The sequence below is a fragment of the Pteropus medius genome, unplaced genomic scaffold, assembly GCF_902729225.1.
Source record: "Pteropus medius unplaced genomic scaffold, Ma_sr-lr_union100, whole genome shotgun sequence".
In the NCBI taxonomy this organism is placed as follows: Eukaryota; Metazoa; Chordata; class Mammalia; order Chiroptera; family Pteropodidae; genus Pteropus; species Pteropus medius.
This window is the reverse complement of record NW_024344378.1, coordinates 45,721,586-45,747,615: the sequence shown is the minus strand read 5'-3', so window position 1 is coordinate 45,747,615 and position 26,030 is coordinate 45,721,586. Positions and strand designations below refer to the sequence as shown.

Genomic DNA, 26,030 nt, shown 5'->3' with positions numbered 1-26,030 from the left:
CCCCTCCCTCGAGCCCTTGGAGCAGCAGTGCTTCCCACGGCCTCCTGGGGGAGCTGCGGCGGGTGGTGCTGCAGAGCAGGCGGCTCTCGGGCGCCAGCTGCTTTCACTTGCTTGCTCCGTACTCACTTCACTCACTCGGCGGGAGGTTTCCTAGCTGGCGGCGACTGTCTACTCCCTGCGTACCAGGTGTTCCCCTGCGTGTCCCGAAGCTCTGCTCCTACCGGGCTGCACCAGACGCCTTTCTGCTCGACAGCAAAATGGGCGTCCCCCCAGTCCCGGAGGCCAACGGCCTGCGCTGGGGGCCTGTGCTCCTCGCTGTCTTCCTAGCTGCCTCCCGAGGTAAGGTCGAGGGAGCCTGGACCCTGGAGCAGAGCACCAGGAGAACACAGCGGGTGGGGTGGGGGCGGGTCACAGGCCGGATGAGCACCCTAGGAGCCCCCTCCAGCCTACTGTGACCCCCACCCCATAGCAGGGAGGCTGCTGGGACCACTTGGCAGGGGGCAGCAGTGTCTGTGCCAAGTGCCCTGGCTGGCGGTGGGCACATATCTATGCTGACAGCTGTCCAAACAGCTGCCTATCTGTCTCTTCCCCGCCCAGAGAGCCCAGGGCACCAGTAGCTTTGGCGGAACAGGAGATGGACATGGTGGGGACAGCCCCAGTGTGTTCTAGTAGATGCCACTGGCTTTTGACACCTGCGGCATCTCCCTGCCCCTCCTGCCTCAGGGTTCCAGGATCTCATAGGGTGCAGGGGGTGTGGTACTCTCAGCCTGTGTCCTGTCCCTTGATGACATTCCTGGTTCAACATTAGTGGGCACTGGTCCACACCCAGATGTGGGCACCCATCTTGTCCTTATCCTGAGGGTCTGATGGCTGAGTTGAATAGTTAGCTGATTCCTGGCATCCCAGAGAAGCTCAGCTCAGGGACTGGTGTGGGGTGCGGGGTGCGGGGGAGTTGGATGCGGGACATTTTCCTAGCTTGGCCTTGAGCACCTTCTGGGTCCGTTGGATAACTTATGGCATCTGACTTCAGTTTCCTCAGCTCAAACACAGAAATCCTACACAAGGAGGTGCCACTTTCTTCTTTCAAAGCCTAGACTGTTACCACCTCAGCGTGATATCCTGGCCAGGACACAGGGACTCCTGGGAGGAAGGGCAGGGGTCCTAGTACCCACAGCCTAACTTCTGGTTCTTGCTTGCCCAGAACTGAAGAGATTGGATCTCAGGGGAAGAGGGGGCCAGCAGGCAGCCTATGGAAGTAAACTTTATGGGGAGGGCCCAGAGAATGTGAGTCATGCAGGGAGTCAGAGGGAGGCAGGAGGGAGGTGGGGTGCTTGGCACGGGGACCCGATGGGTGGGTCAGAAGAAGAAAAGGAAGAGAAGGACAGGGTGGAAGGCAGAGGAGGAGGCTGAGAGAACCCGGAGAACACCTCAGAAACAAATGGGTGCCTGCAGGCAGCATGATATCTCAATATTTGGAGGCTGGCTTTCAATAAGGAAGAGGGAGCCTGCATCCCACAGACAGCTGCCTAAGCCCTGGCCTAGATGCTCCCAGGGGGACAGCCAAGGGGGAGGGCAATCTTGGCACCAAGGAAATGGCTTCCAGAAGGAGCAGGAGATAGTGGCAGGCAAGAAGGCCAGCACCCCACCCACTGCAGACCACCACCCATCCCCCCCAAGTAACCCTGGGAGGCCCTTCTGTTTTCTTACCCCTCTCTTCCCCTCCCCTGGCTTGGCTGCTTTTTCTATTCAGCAGCCCCAATTTGGGAAACTGAGTTCGAGAGAACTAGGGACCTAGTTTGCAGAGCAGCCAGTAGCAGAGAGCCTCAGAGCTCTTCACTCCATATTGTCTACATAGCCAGGAGCCTTTAACCCCCCCGAGGTCTGGGGTTCTCAAACAGTTTGGAGCTCCATCTCTTCTTGGGCCCAGCTCAGGGAGATAATTAGGGCTCGAAGCAGCTTTCTATGGAAAGGAATCAGGAGAAATCTTTTAGTTTTGAATTACTCTGAGACTCAGTATTCTTAACTGTAATATGGGCATACTAATGAATAGTTGCCTGACTACCTAATACAGTGAAAGAGAGACAACAGAGGGGAGGCCTGGTTGCAGGCATGGTCAGGAGGGTCTGTAAGTTGGAAAAACCTGCTCACCAACCAGCTAAGATGCTAGGTTGTCCTGGGCTGGATTGCTCAAGTCGAAGCTTTTATGTCTGGGAGGGAGAGATGGAGATGTCTGGGGTAGCTCTGTTCTCTAACTCTTGTGGTTGGGCCACCACCCAGGAGAATGATGGTGATGAAAATGGTGTTCAGGAGCCCAGGAAAAATTGAAGATACCCTTTTCTTGGGTCTGACTTGGGGTGACATGGGTGGAGCCAGGATCTAGCAGACCTCAAGGGTGGCTGAGCCTCTCCTTCCCCTATAGGCATTCCTAGGACCTATGGAAGTTACTGTCCTTGCCATGCCGTCATGGGCTGACCCAGGAGTTCCAAACTCTGAGACTAGCACATGGAGGTGCACTGGGGGTGAGGGAGGGGAGACCCCTCCTTCTCCTTCATGGTAAACAGGGCTGCAGGGCCATATTGAGTAACCCAATGGCGTAAGTCTCTGATGCAGCAATGGTCAACTCTTAGGAAATCCACGACCCTCTGCCCAGATGCCCTGGGGTGGAGAGAAACAGCATTAAGTTCAGCCCATGGGTATGAGGGGATATCTACCTAATGTCAGGGATACCCAGCAATACTAGGGAGCCCCTCTCTGAGCTGGGCTGGTTGCTCCTGTTTCTCCTCAAGTAGGACCAAGGTTCCCTGCTGGGGTACAGAAGCCTCCTGGGAGAGGGTCAGGGTGGTGCAGAGGTGTTGCAGGGGGTGGGTGGTACACTGCTGAGAAGCTGAAAGAGGCTACCTCCCTATATGCATACACATATAGGGTCTTAGGCTGGAGCTGACCGAAAGTAGGAAGGAAGGAAGGAAGGAAGGAAGGGAAAAAGGAAGGGAAGGAGGGAGGGAGAAAAGATAGACAGAAGGGCTCTTTGGTGCCCATCTGGCCTACTGGTAGTGATCCCTCTAATTAGCACTGACTAAACTCCACATACTGAGCTTGAGGCCCCAGGTTTTAGACCAAGCTATTCATCCAGGAGCAGTTTGGCCTCAACAGGGGAGAATGAGCCAGGAATCAGCAATACAGCTTCCAGTGGACCCTCGGATCCCCATAGCAGCATAGGCATGCCCGACACCTTTGGGACAGCACCCTGTGTGGGAGTGGCAAAGCAAAGGACCTGGAGTGAGTGCCCTGCATGCCAGGGCTTCCTGTACAGCTCCATTGCTTAATACTTTGGCTTTGGGAGTCAGTCAGATCTAGGTTCAAATCCCAAGATGGCCATTTACTGCTCTGTGACTTTGGGCAAGTTATTCAGCATCTCTGAGCAAGTTCTCTCATCTCTCAAATGGGGATGATGATAGTACCTCCCTCAGAGGACCGCTGTGCCGAGTCAGCGCACGAACACTCAACATAGTGTCTGGCGGCCAGTGAATGCTCTATAGTATTATGCTATTTCTCGGCTTCCAGAGGCCATATGCCACCGGCTCTGCATCTGAGCTCCTTGCTGCCTATAGAGCCCTGCAGAGTAGCCAGAGCATGGGAAGTCATTGGCCGGTTTCACTGGGACTGGACTCTTTAGAATTCTGAAGGATGCACAGACTGGACCTAGCTATCTGCAGCACCTATAGGCACTTAGAGCCTGAAATGTCTGTGGGGGTGCCTGTGGATTCTCCTAAAATTCTCCAGAGATGGGGACTTTGCAACTTCAAGGCAAGTGGAGCCCAGGGTTTTCTTGACTCAATGGGGTCTTTCTCACAACTGACCTTTACATTCAGCCTATTTGCTTTGGCTGTCCATCTCCAGAGAGAAAGATAGTGGCCACCATCATGCCCGGGGATTCCGTAATGAAACTGCTCTGCTACTGATCAAGCAAGCCCAGTTCCTTTAACCTTCCTACATAAGATCTCATTCCCCCAGGGACCTGGGGTCGAGTTCTGACTTTGCAGCTCACTCATTGTGTGACCACTCCCCCGTGATGTGAGCCATGGGCAGGCTGGGTGATGTGATCTCAGCGAGGCTGCCCACTCCCTCCTGAAGGAGAGTTCTGTGATAGCGTTTCCCGAGCTTCAGTCCTTTGCTTGTCAACTTCAGGATTTCTGCAGTGTCTGCCTATCATCGTATATACTTATTTCTCCTTTAAATCTACTCGTTCTTTTACTTAATAGATTTTTAAAGGAAACTTTATATCACTGCCATAAATGAGAAGCAAGTATCACTTGCCATAAGTGGAACAAAATCATTAAAGTACATAATAGGAAGACCAAATAAGGGTATTAAATTCTAGTTGGAAACTATAGCCTGGCGAAGGCTCCAAGCCTGAAATGTGCTGTCCCTTGCAACACAAAACAAAACAAAAAAACCAAAAACAAAAGCTTAGCAAATCACAAAGATGTTGTGAAGACATATTAGCATCAAACTGGGACTTTCTCTTTGATGTAATTGAGACCGAAAGAATTGAAAAGAGACTGACTTTCTCTCTATGTAAGTCAATGTATTTAATGCTGAAAAACTACCTGTGCTGTAGATAGTGTCAGCTCCTTTCCATCATTACAGAAGCAGACTCACCACTGTAAGGGGCATTAGCTGGTGGCGGGGGACAGTCCAGCTCTCCTGGAGGAAGGGAAAGAGGGCAATGTTTCCCATCCTTAGAAGCCAGTGCAGGGTCAGAGGGCCTCTCTGGGCTTCTTCCAGCCTGAATTCTCCCAGCCTGAATTCTCCCAGCCCCCGTTGCCTCCCCCAAATAAATAGAGCATCCAAATAAATATAATGGCTCCAGCTGGGTCCTCTCCTATGCTGGGGCCAATTAGCCACCCCAATAACCACCGGGGGAGAGGGAGCTTGCAGCCTCACTGGCAGGGGCCCAGGCCGCTGTCTATCTGTAGCAAGTAGGTAGGGCCCTAGACAGTCCCTGGCCACCTCTACACTCTAGAGCAGGGGTCCTCAACCTTTTCGGCACAAGGGACCAGTGCTCCTATGAGAATCTAATGCCTGATGATCTGAGGTGGAACTGAGGCAGTGATGCTAGCGCTGGGGAGTAGCTGCAAATACAGATGAAGCTTCCCTTGTTTGCCTGCCACTCACCTCCTGCTGTGTGGCCCGGTTCCTAACAGGTCTCAGACCAGTACTGGTCCATGGCCTGGGGATTGGGAACCCCTGCTCTAGAGGGTAGTCTAGACCTCCCGAGCCAGACAATGTGGGTTCAAATCCTGGCACCATTACTTACTTTTCATGAAACTCTGCAAGTTACTTAACTTCTCTGTGCTTCAGTTTCTTCATCTGTAAAATGAAGATAACAATATCTACCTCACAGAGAGGGAGGATTAAATAAGCAAATCCATGTAAAAGTGATTAGAATGATGCCCAGCACAAAGTGAGTGCCAGTTACTACTACCACCACTGAAGGTAGGGCACAAAAAAACTTGAACCTGAACCTTAGAAAGTCTTCACAGCACAGGATCTTAAAACTAGCTGGCTGGAGCTGGTAGTTTGGGCTGCATACAGTCATCCTCAGGGACGGCCCGGGGGAGTCTGGGAAAGAGTCATCCACTGAAGCGTCCACTGGCAGGGCCTCTGGCCAGCTGCCCAGACCCTCCCTTGGGAGGTGCACTGGCCTCTAGCCTCCAGCCCCAAATGCGTGGATACTTTCCCAAGGTGCTGGAAGTGCAGCTTCCTCCAATAGAGCCTGGCTTCCCCTTCCCGGACTCCTTGGTCTGATGTGAATGGACACTTCCTGCAGGGGCAGGTATCAATAAACACATCTGAGATGCCCTTTGTCCTCCCTGGCCAGAGCCCCAGGGGTGGACCTACTGACTTCAGGCCCTCAGTTCCTCACCCCTGGGGCACTTCCTGGAGCTTAGTGCTGGCAGACATAGTCCTGATTGGTCCTTGCCCCTATTTCCCTCTGTGCTCTGCATCTTGATAAGGATGGAGCCTAGCCTTTCCCTATACCCTTCATGGACTGTCCTGGGGGATAGGGCCTGGCAGGAAGTTGGAGACCAGGTCCATGTATGTTTGGGGTCCCCTCTGAGGGCGAGGTCCTGGCCTTTTGCCTTTCTCATAAAGCTAGCAACAGCGTGTGATCAGTTAACTGTTTACTTACAACTGCTAGCAGCTGGACAGAGTTCAGCTGTTTGGGTAGGGCCTCCTGCCTGACTAATCAAGCTGGGACCCACCTCCAAAGGCTAGCGCGTTGCCTTGGCAACTATGAGCTAAGCTTATGCCCTGTCAGGGAAAATATACACACCTGCCCACACCCACACACACCCATCCCGTGCACGCCCACAGGGTTTCATTGCGAGGCGCTTGTTGAGTGGAAAGAGGTGAAGGTCACGAAAACTAGCATCCTGAGATGAAGCCAGACAAGAGGTCTTTTCTCCTGTACCGGAACGGAAGCTTTTACCAGAGGCGGAGCCCACCTGTGGCTGAGAGTTCCACAGCTAGAAAATGGCAGAAGCAGGACTAAATTCTGAGCCGTTGTCCCTTTTGGGACTCCCACGGCCTCCCACGGCCTCTCTGCCTTGGGCCTGGCTCATGTTAGGTCCTTGGTAAATATCTGTGGAATGCAAGAATGATGTTTTCAGCTTGGGCCTGAGGCAGGGCTGTGTGGAGCGCAGAGTCAATTCGAGGTCAATTCACAAAGTAGCTGGAGGATGAAGTGTCAGCCCCGCCCCCTGGAGGGATGGGGGCTCTTCCTGTCTGTAGTCCAGCATGTCCAAGGTGTGGGTCTCAGGACAGCCTCATAGGGCTGTGTGGCCCTGTGCCAGTTGCTTGATTCCTCTGAGTCCATTTCCTTACTTTAAAATGGAGATAATAATACCTACGCCAGGGGGTGTTATGAGAACTAAATGAGATGAGTATAAAGTGCTGAGGAAGTCCTAATACATGAGGTGCTCAAAACACCTGTGATTATCTTTGTGGCCCATTTCTTGCCTCCTTCCTCTGTCCTGAAGAAAGACAGCCCTTCCCTCCTCCTGCAGGGTTTCAGAGCTAGAGGGGGCTTAGGAACTTGGGGAATCTTCTTAAGATGTGATGAAGAAAGGGAGGCCCAGAGAAGGATGAGGGATGGCTAAGTGGGGACAGGGGCCCAGATCAAGGTTTTTATCCTGAGACCTGGAGTTTTCCAGGTTCACAGTATTTTTCCTCTAGGAGCTTCTGCCTCCTTAGTCCATGGTGGGTGGGGGCCCAGGCCCCAAGAGCACAGTAACTGGATGGTTCCTGCCTTGGCACAAGCTCAGGCCCAGGGTCATTTTCCTGTCTGACACGTTCTCCGCCACCCTGGAGCCAGGGGCCTTCCTCCCCACCCATTCTCCCCAGGCTCTCACAATGACCCAGGTGTCCAAAAGGATCTGCTCCTGACAATAAGCAACATCCTCCCACCAAATAATTATAATTCCAGCCAAGATATATATACATATATATATATATACACACACACACATGCAGCACACACACACATGCACTTTTTTTTGCACATGTATATATATGTATATATATATATATATATATATATATATATATATATATTCCCCAATAACATGTGCTCATGCACAGCTGTGGATGGCACGGGGCACGTGAACTATTTTCCCCAAAACCTTGCCCTTGAATGTCCTTCCAAGGTCAGGCTGCCCTGGTCCTTGATCTGGCTTGAGTTTCAGACACAACAAATGGATGTTTTCTCTCTCCCTAGGACAAAACCCTGTGGACCCTTGGCCTACGCCCATCTAGCCCTTTTGCTAAAACTGAACACTCTTCCCCACCCCTAAACCTGAATCCTAGCTTCTCCTTTTTCTAAAAAAAGATGTCCTTCTGGGGTGCATGAGGGGTTGGGGATTGAGCAACGCACCTCCTCTCACTATCTCTGAACCTCAGTTCCCCGTGTGCCCTCCTGTGAGTTTTCGAGGAAATCACCTCTAGGGCTGAAAAGACCCTCCCCTCTGCTGTCTGGGCAGTTCAGCAGTCATTCACACCATTGCTTGGACCCCGTCCCCCCACCCAAGCTAGCCTCCACCTTGCCTACATTTAGTCCTGCCCCATCCATGCCTCTGTTCCCTTGAGTCCCCACCTGGCTCAGCTTTGGGCCCTGCTTCTTGCTTCCACCTCACCTCTGTACCTGTTCCCCGCCACCCCACCTCCCGAGAGCCCCCAAGGTGTGTGCGTGCTTGTAAATGCTGCTGGATCTAGACTAGGCCCCCAGCCTTGGGGTAGCTCTGGGGTTGGAGGTGATGTTGGGAAAAGGGAACATGGGGCACCAGTTGGGAGAGGCGCTAGTGGGAGCTGCCATGTAGCCTACAAGAAACGGGGGAGCACAGAGCAGAGATAACAACAGGGTCTGCTCTGTGGGTGGGATTTTGTTCTTCCTGAGAGCACCTGGGAGGATTCTTTGCCTAGCCACTTCCTGATCTCCATTTACTGGCATAGCCATAGTTCTGAGGCCACACCTACGAGGGCTAGTCCAGGCTGGCAGGGACAGAGTCAGGGAAAAAACTGGGGTAGCTGGGGCTTCTCTTCTACCAGGTGTGCCAAGGGGGTTGGCAGTCAGAGGAGACTTGGTTAGTCCCTGCTCTGCCAGGCTGTCACTCAGGACCTTGAGTGGATCATTGAGGGTCATCTCTGTAGGCGATAGGCTTGGGAAGTAGAGTCCCTCCCTGGCTAGTGCAAGGAGCCACGCTCGCAGATCACAAAGTCAAGGGTCCATGGGGCCAAGAAAATGTGGTGAGAGAGTAAAGCAGGGCAGGTGGAAACATTAGGGAGTAGTGGGGACTGTGACAAACTGAAACACCAGTGCCCCATCCAGATAGGAAGCTGTTACTCAGCTCCAGCTGATGACTGACTTGCAGGAAAGCTAATTTTGTGTTAATCTTCTGACTTTCAAAGAGAAGCCAAGTCAGAATTTTCATGTCAAATTCCTGTTGTTTAAGTGTTGGCAATCTCAAAAAAAGTATAAAATACTTTAAGGGCCAAATAGAATATTTCTGAAGCCTCAATGTGGCCTGTGGGCTACCAGTTTCTGAACTTTTTTCCCAATGTAGTGTCTAATTGCCTGAGTTTAATTCTGGCTCTTGCACTTATTTGCTGTGTGACCTTCGATGAGTTACTTAATGTCTCTGTACTTCAGTTTCTCATCAGTGAAAGAGAAAGAAAACACCTGGCTTTTAGGGGTAATTAGACATGCCCATAAAGCACTTAGCATGGCACAGAATACATGCTATTTCTTCTTCTTCTAACCAGACCCTATTTTAACTGAAGCCCCCATGTTCTAGGTTCTGAGTTCATACCCTCTGGAACTTCAGACAAATCACTTTCCCTTTCTGGGCTTTTGTGCTTCAAAAGGAGACCAGCATCTTTCCAAAGAAATTCTGAAATCTCTGTTCACTTTGGCAAATGACTTTCCATAAATCTGGAGCTCTCAGACATGGCTCCCTCTCACATGGGGATGGAGTGACTGGGACCCTCTGTTGTGTGTCTGTCTTCCTTATCTCTTGGGCCTAAAACTCCACCCTTGCAGACATATTCTTTGGGGCCATGGCTTTGCTGCTTCCCCACATTCTGCTATAAATACACAGGTATTCCAAGATTGGATCATAAGTTATCATTCACCCCTTAGTGAGAAAGACTTTGAAGCTGGCTTATCCATTCTATTGTGCAGAACTACTTTTCACTCACGGGAACTGTTTCTTCAATTGCTGAAATGAATTAGAGACTGGTATAGCTCCCATGTATCAAGTACCAACTCCTAGCAAGGCATTTTCAGAGTACTTCATGTAAATTATTTGTAATCCTTGCCTCAACTCTGGCAGGTAGATGTTTCATTTGTTTTACAGTGAGGAGTCTGAGGCTTAGAGTTTAAGTATCTCATAGCTATTGGACTCCAGTGCAGGCGAGTCCAATTCCAAAGCTACACCAGGCTGCCTCACTCCTGACTTGGCAAGGCTTTCAGATCTCCAGGTGGGTCCCATGCTCTCTACAGGTAGGAGAGAGGTGTCTGGAGGAGGAAGTATTTTCTTGGGTTCAGGCAATGGCAATGAAAAAGGACATACCCGTTTGGATTCTGTACATACTTCCAAACTCTCCTTCCCTGTCTGCCTGATCTACTTCGGCTCCCAAGATGTCAATTAAAATTAAACTACTTCTAACATAATAATCATAGCTATCCTTCCTATGTCTGCAGAGGGCATTAGAGCTCACATCTTGTGTTCTCATCTTTCCATCCTTCAGTCCTTTCACAGCTCTGTTGTAGCTAATATTTTTCTCATTGCGCACTTGGAGAAACTGAGGCTCACACAGCTAGAGGAGCCAGGACTCCAGCCTCGGCATTGTTTTCAAGAACCAGTGCTTTTAGGGGTCATCACAGTTAACCCCTAAGGTTGGGGTAGGGTAAAGAGGACTAGGGATTGCTCCATTGGCTTAATGAAAACAGAATAAACTAGAAAATATTTTTAAAAGACTGAGCAGCAGGCAGATGCATGGATGAGGTGGCCTCTTACGTGTTCCCAGTCCCTGCTCCCGAGACACCATGGGTTTTTTTGTTTCCCCACCACCCGGCCCAGGGCAGCCTCTCTACGTGCTAAAACCGTATCTATTTGTCAACTCTAGAGGTCTTCCCTCCTTTAAGAAGTCTCCTGGCCATCCCCAGGAGGGCTATGTGCTTCCATCTCCAAGTGCCTTGAGGTTGGCACCAGTTAGCCCTTTAGCCTATGGGGTTACTTTGTCATGAATGCAGGCCTCGTCTGCCCAGCTAGGTTGGTTGTAAGCTGCCAAGGGAGGGCCATGTGTTCAGCATCCAGGGGACGTGTAGCACCTGGCACACGCAGGAGCTCCGTTAGTGCTCACTGATGAGGTAGAAAGGCATACCAGCCTCAGGAGTGGGAAGGGCCAAAGGTACTACCGATGACCCCCAGAAGGGTGGTCCAGGACAAAGGGCTGCTGTTGCCAAATAGCCTCGATGCTTCCTATCCTGCCTCCCGCGTGACAGCACTGGGCATGGAGGCTGGAAGTGCCAGGGGCCAGCTGTGGGCAGAGCCACAGTTCCTGCAGTGGTGGGGGAGTAGGGATGGGAGCTGGGGCCAGGCTGTGCTCAGTTTGCTGCCTGCCTGGAGTTCCTCCTATTCCTTGTCCAGCTTCCCTGCAGTGGGGGGATCCCCCAGCTGGGGAAGCTCTCATTGCTCCTCCCACAAAGTCTGGGATGGAGCTGGGTTCATGAGCAAATGAAAGCTCAGGGAGGTCAGCTGAGTTGCCTGCGGCTAGGAAACCCACATCTTTGGAGCCCCAGGCCAAGGTTCTTCCCCACTCTGCAGGCACTGGGAGTAGCACTGGCTCAGGTAGGTGACAAGTTCTCATCTCTCTGAGCAGGTCTGGTGGCAGCCTTCAAGGTCGCCACACCGTATTCCTTATACGTGTGTCCTGAGGGGCAGAACGTCACCCTCACCTGCAGAATCTTGGGCCCCGTGGCCAAAGGGCAGCACGATGTGACCTTCTACAAGACGTGGTACCGCAGCTCACGGGGCGAGGTGCAGGCCTGCTCGGACCGCCGGCCCATCCGCAACCTCACGTTCCAGGACCTTCACCTACATCACGGCGGCCACCAGGCTGCCGGCACCAACCAGGCTCTGGCCCAGCAACACGGACTGGAGTCAGTCTCTGACCACCATGGCAACTTCTCCATCATCATGCTCAACCTGACCCCGTCGGACAGCGGCCTCTATTGCTGCCTTGTGGTGGAGATCAGGCACCATCACTGGGAGCAGAGGGTCCATGGTACCGTGGAGCTGCAGGTGCAGAGAGGTGAGGACTTCCCGTGTGGGATAGCCTCGGGGGTGGTGTGTTGTGCCTGTCTGTAAGGGTAAGCAGAGCGGACAGTGTGACTGTGGGGGTGTGGTGCTGTGTACATGGTGGTGTGATTGTGTGTGACACTGTGTTGAAGAGTATGTGATGCTATATGGGTAGCAGGGGTGTGTGTGAGATGAGGTGGCTGTGGCGTGTGGAGCTGTGTGTAAGCCTCTTTGGTCAGATGGGTGTGATAGAGAGGAAGGGTATACATGGTTTGGTTTGGTTTGTGACAGTGGGACTTTTTAATGGGAGATGGTGTATGAACCTGGGCTAGGAGTATGTCTGCTGCTGACAGCACCATGACCGTGAAATGTGACCTGGGGTGTGAGTTGGTGAATGGTCGCTGAGGAACATGTATGTGTGTGCTTGTCTAGGTAAGAGTGCAAGGGGAGGTGGACTGGACAGAAGTGTGGGCACAGGCAGGTATCCCCATTAGGATGGCATGAGGATGGGCAGGGCATGCCCGGCTGTGCGGTGAGAATACATATGTACGTACGTGCGTGCATGCGTCTTGATGCACATGCATGTTGTGTTGTGTAGTGTGGTGTGGTGTGGTGTGGTGTGGTGTGGTGCTTGATGCGGTGCAGTGCGGTGCGTGCCCGGTGTGAGTGCGGTGCGGTGTTGTGTTGTGTAGGTTCCTCCTGGAACGATGCTGCTAAGTGAACAGTAGCATGGAGAGCTGTGACAGGAGAGGGGCAAGCGGGCCTGGATGAGCCTCTCTGGTCTCCTGGACCTGACATCTACCTAACAACCCTTCTCTTTGCGCCCACAGGCAATGAAACACCGTCCAAGTGCACTGCATACCCACCCTCCCCCAAGGAGAGTGAAAGTAAGGAACCAGCCTCTTGCCCCTTCTGGGTTCTCTATTCTCCTTTGTCCTCCTCCTCTGCTGCTGCCCTCCCTTTTGCTTCCTCCTGCACCTGAGCCATTGGGCTGCAGCCCCCAGAGGCCCACTTCCTTTCTAAGACCCAAAGCCTGAGAGAGCGGCTTCCCAGAGTTGCTGCTGTGGGCTCCCTGGGTGGGGCTATACCCCAGCAGTGACCTTTGGCCAAGTGCCCCATGACAGGTACTGGGTGCCACAGGCTGCTGAGCTTCTTTTCAGTGGGCTCCCCTCCTCTCCACCAGCCCTCTGCCTCATGGGAAAGTTGGAGGGTTGTGGGGGCTCCTCTTGACTTGGATTCGACTTAAATTTTCCTTGTTCTGTGTGTGGGGGAGGGAGGAGGGAGAGGCTGAAGAAGAGAACAGAACTACGTTTCCTGGGGCTCCTACTATGTGCCAGGCCCTGTGCTAAGTCCTTCCAAGTGCTGGTATCTCAGTGGATTCTCATAAAAACCCTGTGAAGCAGGCATCACCATCTTCATTTTACATACATGGAAAACGGAAGTTCAGAGAGGTGACTTAACTTGCCCGAATTCACACAGCCAACAAGGGTAGCACAGCTGGGGTTGTGCTCGCTTCGCCTTCTTCTCAGCTCGAGGGGACGTGCAGTGGGTGGCAGTCAGTCCCCTGGTGTTTGCCCAGAGAGGTGCCCTATGGGGGAAGGGAGCACTGCCCTAAGGTGCACCCGGGCACTCAGAGGCCAGGAGAGAATGCCCAGCAGCTTGGGGATGGCAGGCAAAGGGGAGATGTCTTTGGAGCACCCCCACTCTTCTGAGACAATAGGCCTTGGCTTCCACAGCCTTCTATTTATCAGACAATAGGTCTTGGCTTCCACAGCCTTCTATTTATCAGTAATTATTGAGCATCTAGTGTGGACTAGCCTCTGCCCAGGCCCTGGAGATACACAAGTGCAGACTTCCTCCCTGCCCTCCAGGAGCACATGATCAAACACTGAGCCAGGAAAGGGAGCAGCTCGGCTACAGCCCCAGCCAAACCCCAACTCAAGGGCTGCTGTGACTTTCTATTCAGACTATTTTTTCTTGAACCAACAAGCAGACTAGCCAGGAACAAAATTAGAACACACATCTTGGTCTGAGCCAGACTCACGTGGAACTAAAACTCTTTAGTTCAAGCCCCCATCCCTGTACACCGCAGAGCTCACGTCACTTGTCACCAAGCCACTGCCATCCTCACTTCCTCCACCAGCAACTCCCTGGTGAGGGTGGAGGGGGGGCCTCTGAGCATCTCCTTCCTTCCCACACAGCGGTCTCACGACTTCGTGCACACGCGTGTGCCTGTGTACAGGCCGGGGTGAGCTGCACCTGAGGGTGCACATGAGTGTTCACTTCTCCACTGCTCCTTCCACCATGAGCAACTCCCCCAGTCCCACTTCTTCCTCCTGCAGAGCTCACTTAGAGACTTCTGCCGCTGCCTTCATTTCACAGGTAGGAAAAGTAAGATTCAGGCAGGTGAAGGGACTGTCCCTTAGTGTCTCAGACCCAGAGCCGAGATGCCAGAGCGCCTGATTCTCAGTGTGCAAACTTCACCTGAGTGCTGGGCTGCCCCCCGCTGTTAACATTGGTTTTCTGAAAATTAGTTGTATTAGTCTTAGCGACAGAGACAAGAGATGCCAGAGTAGACAGTGCTAGAGAAAGCAGGTACGAAATTGAAAGGGGACAGAGATTTGGTTCATTTCTCTTGATCTAGACTCTAGAGAAGCAGCTGTTGGAATTCAGGGAACAGAAGTCACCTGGGAAATCTATGAAATCTGGCTGATAAGAGCCCAAGGGTGAGGCAGCACCTTGAACCTGACTGCCAAAAGTAGGTCAGGCTTCCTTTGCTGGGCACCTCTACTCTCAGGTTTTAACGTTTCCTTCCTCTCCAGTTCATGGGGATGTGCAGCCTCACTCTGGCCCGTTTCCCTGAGCTACTGTCAACAATGAATTGGCCCCCTAAGGGCGAAAAGGACATGTTTGCTTCTGTCCCAGCTATTGAGGGCAGGGGGATGGCTTCAATGACTTCTGGAGCCCCCTTCCAATCTCCTTCCAGTTTCTTGGTTCTGGAGATCTGGAGACTATAGCTGAGGCGAGGCTTGGCACTATGGTGGGCGTCGTCTCAGATAAGAAGAAACACAGCTATCATTTTGGGTGCTGTGTGGGGGTTTTGGACAGCATGTCCATTCTCTAGGTATCATGAGTACACTGAGAAACAGGAGAGAGTGTGCCCCTTCCTACTGATGGGAACAAATCAGTGCTTTCTCAGAGGGCTGATTGGGGGATCAAAAACTCAAATGCCTCCAGGGTCAGGAAGCTGGTGAATAAGGTAGTAGGGAGGGGTGGAGACTGTGGCTAGCACCCAGCTGCCAGTCTATAAGTGCAGGAGGGGAGTTCAGGGTTGTCAGAGCCACTGAATTTTCAAGCAAAGTTAAAAGTCCATATTTTACATGAGCTCTCAGTTTAAAATGTTGAGTCCACTCTAGTGAAAGGCAGTGTGATGAAGTGGTTAAGAGCGCAGACCTTGAAATCAGCCAAGTTGCTTAACCTCTCTGTGCCTTAGTTTTCTCATCTATAAAACAGAAATGATTATAATTGTACTCACTTCCCCGGTTGTTATGAGGCTAAAATGAAGTTCTATATGTTAAGTGCTAAGAACCATGCCTGGCACAGAATAAGTGCTGAATTAAGTGCTGGCTGGTATTACTTCTAATGCAGATCTCTAGGCCTGGCTTCCCAAGTAAACTTATCCATTCCCTTGTGCCAAGGGGGGATGGCGAGTAGATAGCAGAAGACAGTGGATACATACCCTGTTTTCTAATGATTTAGAAATATTTGCCTGGTGACTCAGATGCTCAGTGGGCCTTGGAGCTGGCTGCTGGGTACCGCCTTCCACTGCCACTTACCTTTGGAAAGATTCTAGTCCTTGCTCTAAGACAGGTGCTTTGGTACTACTTATCAGCTAATGAGGCTTTCAGCCAAGAAGCTCTTTGATTTTTTCCTCCTCTAAGTGCACCCCAGTCTCCTAATGTTATCTTTGGAAATTAGGAAGGTAGCTGATCTCTGAGATCATCTGAAAGCCCAAGTCATTCTGAGGTTGGGGGAGGTGACAAGAGAGGAATAAGACTGAGGAAGTTGGTGCCCCAGGAGTCCTGACTGGTGAGGGGCTGTGGTTTTTCATCACAGAGTCCAGGGAAGTGGGCTGGGCAGCCCATTTCCCCTCCCCTTGAAGCAACCTCCCTATCCCGGCAACACAGAATGTTTTGGTTTGCTTTTTATCTAGTCCCTTCCCTGGGGAGCCAGGCAGCCTAGCCAAACTCTCTTCTCCATATATACCCACAGGGTACTACTGGCAGGCCTGGAACAAAAAATCCACAGAGTAGGCTGGCCTATCCCATCCTACCCTGCTAAGGGCCTGGCACAGTCCTGGATGCTGGCCTGGCAGCTGCCTCTGCCAGTCCTTGAGCACCTTCCCAGGATGAACCTGGCTCTGGATGGCTACTGGCATGACCCCTACCCGCTAGGTACTACTGGCTATGCCCGTGGGGAGGGGTGGAAAGCTGTAGTGAGGCTGGGATCTGCAGAGGAGTCTAAGGATTCAGATGGCAGTTGGGTCCACAGAGCTATCCCCAAATCCCCCTTCCAGCCTTAACTCTTAGCTCAGATTGTAAGGAAACAAAGTCCTGATCCCCTAGAGGAGCTGCAGATGGGCAATTTTTGCCTGGGGACAGGAGTGGGGGTAGGGAGGTCAGGCCAACAGGGAGCCGGAATTAGTGAGCACCTGACTAACCTCATCAAAAGTTGCTTAGTATCAGCCCAGAGACGGGCTTTGATGACTAGAAAAGAACCCTTTGCAACCTTCTTCTCTGATAGTACCCACAATAAGGTACTGTGACAGGGTTTAGAAATACTTGAATGTCTGAATTACAGAATGTTTTTACTTTCAATATTCCACGTCAAAATGCAGCCTTGCTAAGTTCTGCCAGGGAGCCTGCTTTAATGTGCGGTTGAACTTGCTTTCTAATTAGCATAGCGACTGTTCCCTGCACCAGTGGGTACTTCTAAAGCGCCTAAAGACAGTTTGTTCTCTGCTGCGGTGTGAACCACCCCTCTGAAAGCTTGTTTACAACATCGGATTGTTTAGCAATGCAACGAGACAAAAACAGCCCTTATTCCAAATGAGTAGAGCAAAGGCGACGCTGAGACCACAGCCCATCCACTTTTCCTAAGCTCCTTAGGGCAAATTGACAAGATATCCCAGCCCATCTTGTGAGAAAGGCTAAAATTGGGAAGGAAATGCATTTACGATGGTTGTGGTTCTGAGTTTGCATCTGTTCCCAGATAAACTCCTAGAGTCAGCAGATTGGATTGAAATAAAGCAAGCCTCTCACGCTAACCTTTTCAGAAGGCAATTAATTTAGCAATAGATGAAAAGAAAATGCACATACTTTTTCGCTCAGCACCTTCAACTGCTAGTTTATGTACAGATGTACTTCCCTAGATGAGCAGAGGTGCATACACAAGGAGTTCACTGCTACATTATCAGTTATGTTGAAATATGGAAGCGACTTACATGTCCACCAATAGGGAACTGTTTTCAATAAATTTTGGGTGAGCCCCATGATAAAGCCCTGGGGAGAACGATACAGAGAGATGTCCAAGCTACGCTAAGTGGGAAAAGAATTGTCACATGAAAAGCATATCACATACATACTGTATATGCAGGGGACACATATCCAGACCACACACAAGAAAACCGCGGACATTGATTATCTCTTTGGAGGGGGCCCGGGTAGAGGAGGAGGAGGAAACTTTGAAATATATTTTTTAACTTATACATTTTTTTTTGTAATTTAGAAAGTTTAACATTTTTAAATGTCAGACAAGATTCACATTTCTCCAGTTCTCGCCCCATGACTCGTATATATAAGATCGCTTGCAGAGGCTCTGCTGTGGAGCTAAGGAGTTTTTAGAAGATGTGTGGGGCTTTTCATTCACTTATTTTTATTGTGGTAAAACATATAAAATTTGCCATTTTAACCATCTTTAATTGTACGACTCAGTGGCATTAATTATGCTCACAGGTTGTGCAACTATCACCACTATTTCCAAAAGTTTTTCATTACTTGGGCTCCTTTTGACTTTGAACTCTGTGGCATGAGGCCTGTGAAGGGCCTGCTCTCCCTTCTCAGGGGACGATCTGTGGCCCAGGGCAGTTGAGCTGTCTCCAGTGGGCTGAATAATGACGACCCGTCGGCCGTAAGTGCCTGGCCTCATTTCTGTATGCTCTGGGCCCACCCGAGGAGGAGTCATGGGGCTTTCTTTTAAAGGGGGCCCCTAGACCTTCCGTGCCTCTGACGGTCACTGAGGGTCTGGCTGTGAGGCTTGGGTAAAGGTGGGTCCCACTGCTGCCTGGCCTTCCCTCTTCGGGCTTCTGTTTCCCTTCTGGAGGAACAGTGGGAATAGGGCCTCACCTTGGCTGTCTCTCTGCCCTTTCAGACATCACAGCTGCTGCCCTGGCTACAGGCGCCTGCATTGTGGGCATCCTCTGCCTTCCCCTCATCCTGCTCCTGGTCTATAAGCAAAGGCAGGTGGCCTCCAACCGCCGTGAGTATGCTTGCCCTCCTGGGATGGGTCGGGGTGTAAATGACCTACCCCAGCTGCCAGCTCAGCCCCTGCAATTAGCAAAGGCAAGAGGCAGGCACGAGTCCTCTCTATTCCAGAGATGGGAGCAGTCCCAGCAAGGAGCTGGGCTCAATGGCAGAGAGAGGAGGGGACCCAGGCATGGCATTTTTGGGGCCTGAGTGCCCACAAGCCCCAAGCAGTGCTGGCTTGGCACTCAATAAATACCTGTTGATGAATGAGTAATCACAGAAAGCAGTTAAAATTGATTTATAAAAATGCTGCCACTCAGAGGTCCTTTGGAGACCTGTTTTAATGTACAGGTTGGCTTGTTTTGTTATTAGCATAGCAATTATTGGGACAAAAATGACCTTTGGATGATCAGAATGGGGAGAGATCTTGGAAATAACTTAGTTTAGCTCTTTCCTTTTCCGGCTGAGAAACCTAAGATCCACAGGGTTGAATAACTAACCCAAAGTTACTTAACTTAGTAAATGGCAGAGCTGGGACTCGAACTCAAAGCTTTCAACTCACTTTTTTTTTCAGAGAATATAATCCCACCACATAATTAAAACACTCATTAGCATGAGTGTCGTCAATAACCCCTCACTCGCAAGGTGGCTGTGCCAGGAACCATGCCAAACTTGTTACACACATTCTCTCACTTACTCCTTATCATGACTCCAAAAGTTTGGTCCTACCACTGTTTCCATTTTACAGCCGAGCAAACTGAGGCACAGAGATTAAGTAATACACTTAAGGAATAAGTGGTGGAGCCAGGCTTCAAGTCAGGGCTACAAAGACCTTTGCACAGTCCTTTTCAGGTGACAGTGCCCTTTGCCCTTCTTCTGACCCCACCCATAGGACTTGGCCAGTCTGAGTGCTCTGCCTCTGGCCCTTGCATTGCTTCTTCCCCTGCCTCTTCCCTTCTGCCAGCTGCAGAAGGTAACCGAGGGAGCACCGCTCTGTCACCAGAGGCCTTTTGGTTCCCACGTGGTCTCCTGTGGGCCCACTCTGGAGCTCCACAGTCGATCACTCAGGGGCTGTGGCCACCTCTCCCTTAGTCTCAGGACATCCATATTCCTCTCACAAAACTCACCACACCCTACCTACAAAACTCTTCTTGGTTAGGGGCGGGGTGGGGGGGCAGGTAAAGAGATTGCGGCAGAAAGAGGAACCTAGGGACTCAACCAGGAAGAGAAATTGCTGCAGAGCTGCCAGTCAGCTCTTGCTCATCCATGCGGCATTTCAGTGGAAGGCGGGGAAGGGATGAGGAGGGACACAGGCTTAGCTAGGCTTGGCTCCCAGATCAAGAGTGCTTTCTGTCCCCCTTACTCCAGACGACAGTGCTGCCTGCCTCCATCAGGGAATAGGAAGTAGAAAACAAATTTTGGGCTGCAGGGGTGGGGGGTGGGGGAGTGGGGCTGGGAGTGGAGAGGGGGTTGTTCCTGCTTTTGTTGCTTCACAGCCTTCCTCACAGAGTCCCCAGAAGTTGATCCAAGGCTCTTGCCCATGTCCCAGGCTGGAGCAAGAAAAATCAGGCCAGAACACTGTGGGGGGTGTCTTGATGACATGGGGAAATTGGAGTCAGCCCCCAGTATTACTCCATGCACTGGGATACCTTCAGTGTGCGGGCTTCCCAGAGGAAGGGACGGATGAGCTGGATGCTGAAGAACCAGACTGAAAGAGGGAGCAGGGGGTACAGTGGGCTGATGGGCTGTGCTGTGACCAATGTTGAGAACATCCTCTGAAACTCTGTAAATGAACCCCGTTCCTGTGATGGGGCCACTTCATAGCACCTTACCCCCACACTTAATATGCGGCAACAGAAAGGAATAATTTATCTTCTAATAAAAGTATTTTTGAGGCCAGTTCCCTCATCCTCTCAAAAAAAAAAAAAGAAAAGAAAAAAAAGAAAGGCAGAATGAATTGTATGATTGAAGTATTTAGAGACAGACAAGAAATGCCAGAGGGGACACTACTAGAGAAATCAGGTATGAAATAGAGAGCGAGCGGAGATTTTGGTCATTTTTCTTCATCTAGACTCTAGAGAAGCAGTTGCTGGAATTGAGGGAACAGAAATTACCTGAGAAATGCCAGGAGTCTGGTCATAGGACAGAGGCCAGGTGGCCTGGAGCCCGGTACCGAGGGCATGGTCTGGGCTGAGCCCCACTCAGGAAAACAGAAAGAGAAAGGGGTGAGAGCACTGAGGAAGGAAGCTTGGTGCAGAGGCCAGTGGGTGTGGAAACCTAGGCAGTACGAGACGGAGACTGGTTTCTCCAGCTCTCAAGTGGGACCACCAATCTTTACGCAAAGGGTGGAGATGCGCTGGGGGACCGTAGAGCACCCACACAGAGCCCGACGCACAGGAGTCCCTGGTAAACAGTAGCCATGATTCCAATACCAGAGCGATTTCAAGAACTTTTGTGCAACTTCCCCATATGTTCTGTTGTTGTGCCCCTCCCCCACCATCTGTTTCCCCATAGTAATCAACAGAGCAGCTCTTTAAAAACGAGAAGGATCTGTGGGAGTACCTGGGGGAGCTGCAAGAAAGAGGGAAGTTGGGGCCACTGAATTTGGTCGGTGTCCAGTTTGGGGGGTGGGGAACCTCAAGAATGGGGCAGGGTGGCAGCCTCTTGGACGAGGAGAAGAAAGTGGTGGAATGGCTGAGAAGTGATAGGGTCTCAGGCCCCCTAAGATTCCTGTAAGGGATGTCACTTCTGAAGCCACCCTGTTGTGCAACGTGGAGGATGGGACAGAGAGGGCCCAGGAACCCTCTAATTAGGAAATGACCTTGCAACACTCCCACCCGGTAAATCATGGCTAAAGACCAGACCCTGGCAAATGTCCAAACAGGAAACAGCAAATTCAGGAGCCAGGCCTTTGGTTGGTATTTAAATTCTGAAGGTCTAACATCGCCTAAGTCAAGCCATAGGAAAAAGCATTTCGGTCTCCAGGTGACAGACGTCGTACACCGTTGTAACAGGCAGCCTGAGTTTCATTTGTCACTCTGGTCAAAATGGGCTGCTCGCTGAGGCCTCACTTCCTGGGTAAACACGCAGAGGACTGCGAATGGGTCTCCAGAATGAACAGGAATGGGATCCAGGGCTGAGCATGACCCTGCCTGGGCCCCTCTGACTTCCCCCAAGGGCATTGCCAGCCAGGGCAGGGATGTTGTCTGGGGAAGCCTTCCCTTTGTAGTCAGCTTCTCTGTCTGTCCCTAGGTGCCCAGGAGCTGGTGCGGATGGACAGGTAAGGCCCGTGAAGACCCTTCGGAGAAAATTTCCTGCAGCTGCCCCCGCCTCCCCCAACTCAAAGCTTGCCTCCCTGGGCTTGTGGCTCTGTAGGGCAATGTCTACACCCAAACTGTAGCTGGAGTTAATGCAGGAGGAGGAGAGGTAACTTTTAGCCAGGACAGACTGACTCTCCCCCTTTACCAGGATCCTTTCCCCTCTCTTCTCTGGTATCTGGTTGTAACATGACAGGAGTCAGAACAAAGACATGGCTTCCGTGGTCCTCCCTGGTCCTCCCTGCTCCTCCCTGGGCCAGCTGTCAGGACGGCAATATTTCTGTGCAGTAGGGCCCCTGTTTAGCTGCCTAGCACAGCTGGTTAGAAAAGCATCTGCCACTGAGGCCTACAATCCGTGCCAGCCAGTTGGCTGTTCTCCCTGCTACCCCTCACCCAGCAGGCTGAGCTCTGAGGCTACTTGGATAAGTCATGTACCCACCTTCGAACCTTAGCGGTCAGTAGGCTGAGGTGGGGGAGGGGGAGGAAGCAGCTGAGCTGGGCAGATACTGAAACATGCAAAGGAGGCCAGCACACCTTGATCTGTGGCTCCTCCCTCCCTACAGGGCACTCCAAGGAGAAAGCTGTCAGGCCACTGCAGTCCACAAAGGCAGAGGCTGACTGGGCTAAGAGTGGGGCAGCAGGTCGGGGGTGGAGAGAATAGGGGAGTATGTGCTGGTGCACCCTGGTCAGGAAGCTGGCATGGAGCCTGGCCTGGAGGGTGTGCTCAAGAACGAGCCACTGGTAGCTGCAACACCAAACTCAGAGCTCCTCTGGGTGTTTGAAAGGGATGATTTTCGAGACAGGTCAAAGGAAGTCCTGCTAGCGATCCTGCTAGAATCCCAGAGTTGGAGGAGTCTTAGGGGTTGTCCCACTCCCAAGAGGGAAGAGGGGAAGAAAAGAGAACCCCTCCCTTCAGCTCAAGACCAACTATGGGGATGTTCAATCCTAATGCCATTGACTCTACTGACCAAAGAGAAACTTGTCCCCAGATTCCTCAGGCTATTCTCCTGGAAGCGCTTCTGACCCTCGGCTTCCTAGCAGGGCCCAGGGCAGATGGTCAGACCATAGGGTGGAGTGGCAGTCAGATGCCCTCAGCTCCGGGCAGGTGGGACAGTGCAGCCCATGGCCTTTTCTCTCTGGCTCTGGCTCCTCCCTTCCCGCCGGGGGAGGCTGCCGAGGCCTTGGAGTGGGAGGGAAGAGAGAAGTAGGGCAGGAGGAGAGGGCAGAGGCCCAAACTCCAGGCCGCACGGATGACCTTTGGTTCTGATTCTCTGGCAGTAATGCTCAAGGAATTGAAAACCCTGGCTTTGAGGGCTCTCCACCTTCTCAGGGGATGCCGGAGGCCAAGCCCAGGCTCCCACTGTCCTATGTGGCCCAGCGGCAGCCTTCTGAGTCTGGGCGGCACCTGCTCTCTGAGCCCAGCACTCCTCTGTCTCCACCAGGCCCAGGGGATGTCTTCTTTCCATCACTAGGTGAGTGCTTCCCAACCCTCTCAGCGCAATGGCCTGAGAGGTCATGACTTCTCCTTGGCCTGCGGGGTATCAGCCTCGCTCCCTACCCTCCCTGGGGAGTCCTCACAGCCTCCTGATTGTGGGGCTAGAGGGTGAAGGCAGAGGACCCCGCCACCTTCACTCTGCATCTCTTTTCTTTTGCAGACCCTGTCCCTGATTCCCCAAACTGCGAGACTGTCTAGACCAGCTGGGGGCCAATGGGCAGCTGTGGCTGGGCCTGGGACAGGTGCATCTGAGCCAGGCTGATCCTCTGAGTGGTCCCTTGACCTCGGCCCTGGCTTCTTCCCTCTTGCTCTGAGCCCAGACTCTTTGAAAGATACCTGTGATGGCCAGATTCTCAACCCCTCTGGATGCTACAGGGTAGAAAGGAGAAGGTGTTGGATCGCTCGACCTGTCTCAAGGATGGTGGGGTGCTGGGATGCCAGAGACCTGAAATTCACCAGCTACAGATGCCAAATGACCTACATCCTAGAAGCCCCAGAATTTCCAGCTGTGGCAGCCTCTTTCCTTGAGACTTGACAGCACAGATGGGACAAGATGGGCACTGGGCAGAACCCCTCTGCCTCCAGTGCCACCCTTCCAGGAATGAGACACAAGACTAGACGTGGAAAGATTCCTCCCCACTGTGGTGGACCAGCTCCCCCATCTTGCTCGAGGCTGCTCATCTTCAGACTCACTCTTTATAACCGTGGGGCTGTGGGTCCGGGCCTGCCTGCCTACGGCCATGTGTTCAGTAAATCTGGAGCTCCCACTCCCTACACTCTGGACCCCAGAGTTCACTAGACAGAGGCCCCCAAACAGGAAGTACACACTGGAGCACCATGGCCATTGTGAGCCAACTGGCATCTTGGACAATGGAGGCTGGGCCAGATGTGTTGGTACCCACAGGGGTGAGGGAGAGCCCAGGGCCCTGCTGGGAAGGTGAGTGGAGAGGGCTCCACTTCCTCTACATTCCCCGTCGTCCTCCTCCACTGCTCAGCATGGTCAAGAGAGGGTGACAGCATAATGTATTGTCCAAACTGTGACACTTTTGAGTGTGAAGAGGGGGTGTTATTAAAAGCTACAAGGGCAACAGGTAGAAGCCCTGTGGATGGATTATAATAGCTGGGTTTAAATCCCTACTCTGCTTCTGAGTTGCCTGAGGCCTATGGAGCCCTCCCTGCCCTTGGTCTTCTGTTCCATCCAATCTGCTGAGTCTTCACCACAGAGTGACCTGTCAGGTGGGAGGAGCGGGACATGTCCTTAGAAGTGTTTGTGTCCACTCTGCTCTGCACCCTCTGTTCCCATCACCTGCTTCCGGGAATGACCAGGTTTGTTTTTATACACATAAACAAGGGCGATCCTTTGTGGAATTTCTATTAAAAGGCTTCAGAGCATGAAGAGTTGGGGTGGGGGCGGCGGGGGCGGCAGGGCGCGGTATCTGTACTCTCTGAGGTGGAAACAGGGGAGGTGGGGTTTAAGAGGGCCAGGTGGGAGTTTGAGCTGGGTGGGAGCCCTGGGCACTGTGAAGGGTAGAGCTTCAGTTGGGCATTCATCTGCCCCCAGCCTATACTGGCTCTGCTGAACTGTGCCCAGGTGCCAAGAACCAGGACTTCAGTTCAGGATAAGGGCCCAGCAGATGGGCCCAGCAGATAGGGAAAGCCTGCCTGATTGCCTGGAATGGGTGGGGCGGCAAAGGAGCGGCAGGGTGGGGGTGGGGATGGGAGGAGGCTAGAAAGAAGAGTAGCTCTAGGCTCTGCAGCTGCAGTGAGCTCCCAGACCTGTGGCTGGAACCAGGGAGCCCCCTAGATACACGGCATTGCTTCCAAAGCTCCTTTGTCAGGCCCAAGGGCATGGACCAATGTGGGTGTCCTGCTGTGCCTGGGGGCCTTGAGGAGAGGGTGGGCATGGGCCTTGAGACTGCACTGACACCTCCAGTGGCCAGAACACCTAAGCCCAGGCTCCCGCTTTGTTCCTGGGGGTGGGGGGAGGTCCTCTCTTCTATTCCATTTGCTACCATGAACACTTAGTGCCAGTTGCCACAGAAAGAGGGTGCTGTTCTCACAGCTTTGCGGGCACGTGGGGCAGGGATGGGCAGGTCGGCACCTGGTCAAGGCAGGGCCAGGCTACCTCTAGAGTAGGACAAGCCCACAGACTAGACTCCCTGCCCCCCAGCTCAGAAAGAATGCTCCTGTCTTATGGGGAGGCTGGCCTGGCCCAGCCCTCAGCTTCTGACCTGGAGGCAGAGACAACTTCTAAGAACTGAGACCCCAGGCAGGCTGTTGCTGTGTGGAGGGAGGGAGGGAGGGAGGGAGGAGGCCCCAGAACAGAAAGCCACCACACTTCCTCCCTTGCTTCCTCCTGCATGGTCTGGAGCCCTTCTTCTGTGGACCCTTATAAGTAAACGTGGTTTCCTGTTTTCAGTGAAATTTACTCTGAGCTCCAGGTTCCATCTTCATCCATGACAACACGCCCCGCCCCCAGCTCCCTTCCTGCTGCTGCTGGAGAGGGGCCAGCATGGGAACAGCCCTCTGTGCTTACCCCTGGGGCGGTGGTACTTCTGCGGATGCCATCCCTGGCAGCTGGTTCCTACGGCCCCTGGCTCAGCACCTGCAGGCTGGGGTGCATGAAACAAAGTAGTGGGGGTGCGAACAAGGTGCCTGCCTCGAAGCGGGTTGGGAGTAGCCCAGGGCCTCCAGGAAGTTGGCTGCCGGGCAGGGTAAGATTGAGGCCGGAGGCTCATGGATCATGGCACTGTCTTAAAGCCCCAGGAAGGAAATCTGTGCTTTTAGGTACCAAGTCATTGTTAAGAGGTGTATCAGGAATTATGGGGCCTGT

The 26,030-nt window shown here is 52.3% G+C and overlaps 2 protein-coding genes across 6 annotated transcripts in view; one reads left to right on the top strand and one right to left on the bottom strand.

The window, feature by feature from the left end:
• CDH23 (cadherin related 23) overlaps positions 1-26,030 on the bottom strand; it is a 391,288-nt gene that overhangs the window by 36,863 nt on the left and 328,395 nt on the right. The gene's annotated exons all lie outside the window — the stretch shown is intronic.
• VSIR (V-set immunoregulatory receptor) lies at positions 64-24,569 on the top strand. The gene is made up of 7 exons (XM_039872062.1): positions 64-339; positions 11,443-11,874; positions 12,692-12,748; positions 18,291-18,398; positions 21,638-21,665; positions 22,981-23,174; positions 23,358-24,569. Exons 1-7 carry the CDS (start codon positions 258-260, stop codon positions 23,393-23,395), a joined length of 939 nt encoding a protein of 312 aa, XP_039727996.1. The 5' UTR covers positions 64-257; the 3' UTR covers positions 23,396-24,569.

Bases quoted from the DNA above. Each gene is read 5' to 3' on its own strand.
- VSIR (XM_039872062.1), top strand. From the start codon at position 258: ATGGGCGTCCCCCCAGTCCCGGAGGCCAACGGCCTGCGCTGGGGGCCT. The intron at 340-11,442 runs GTAAGGTCGAGG...CTCTCTGAGCAG, and splicing joins CTTCCTAGCTGCCTCCCGAG to GTCTGGTGGCAGCCTTCAAG. The intron at 23,175-23,357 runs GTGAGTGCTTCC...TTTCTTTTGCAG, and splicing joins TGTCTTCTTTCCATCACTAG to ACCCTGTCCCTGATTCCCCA.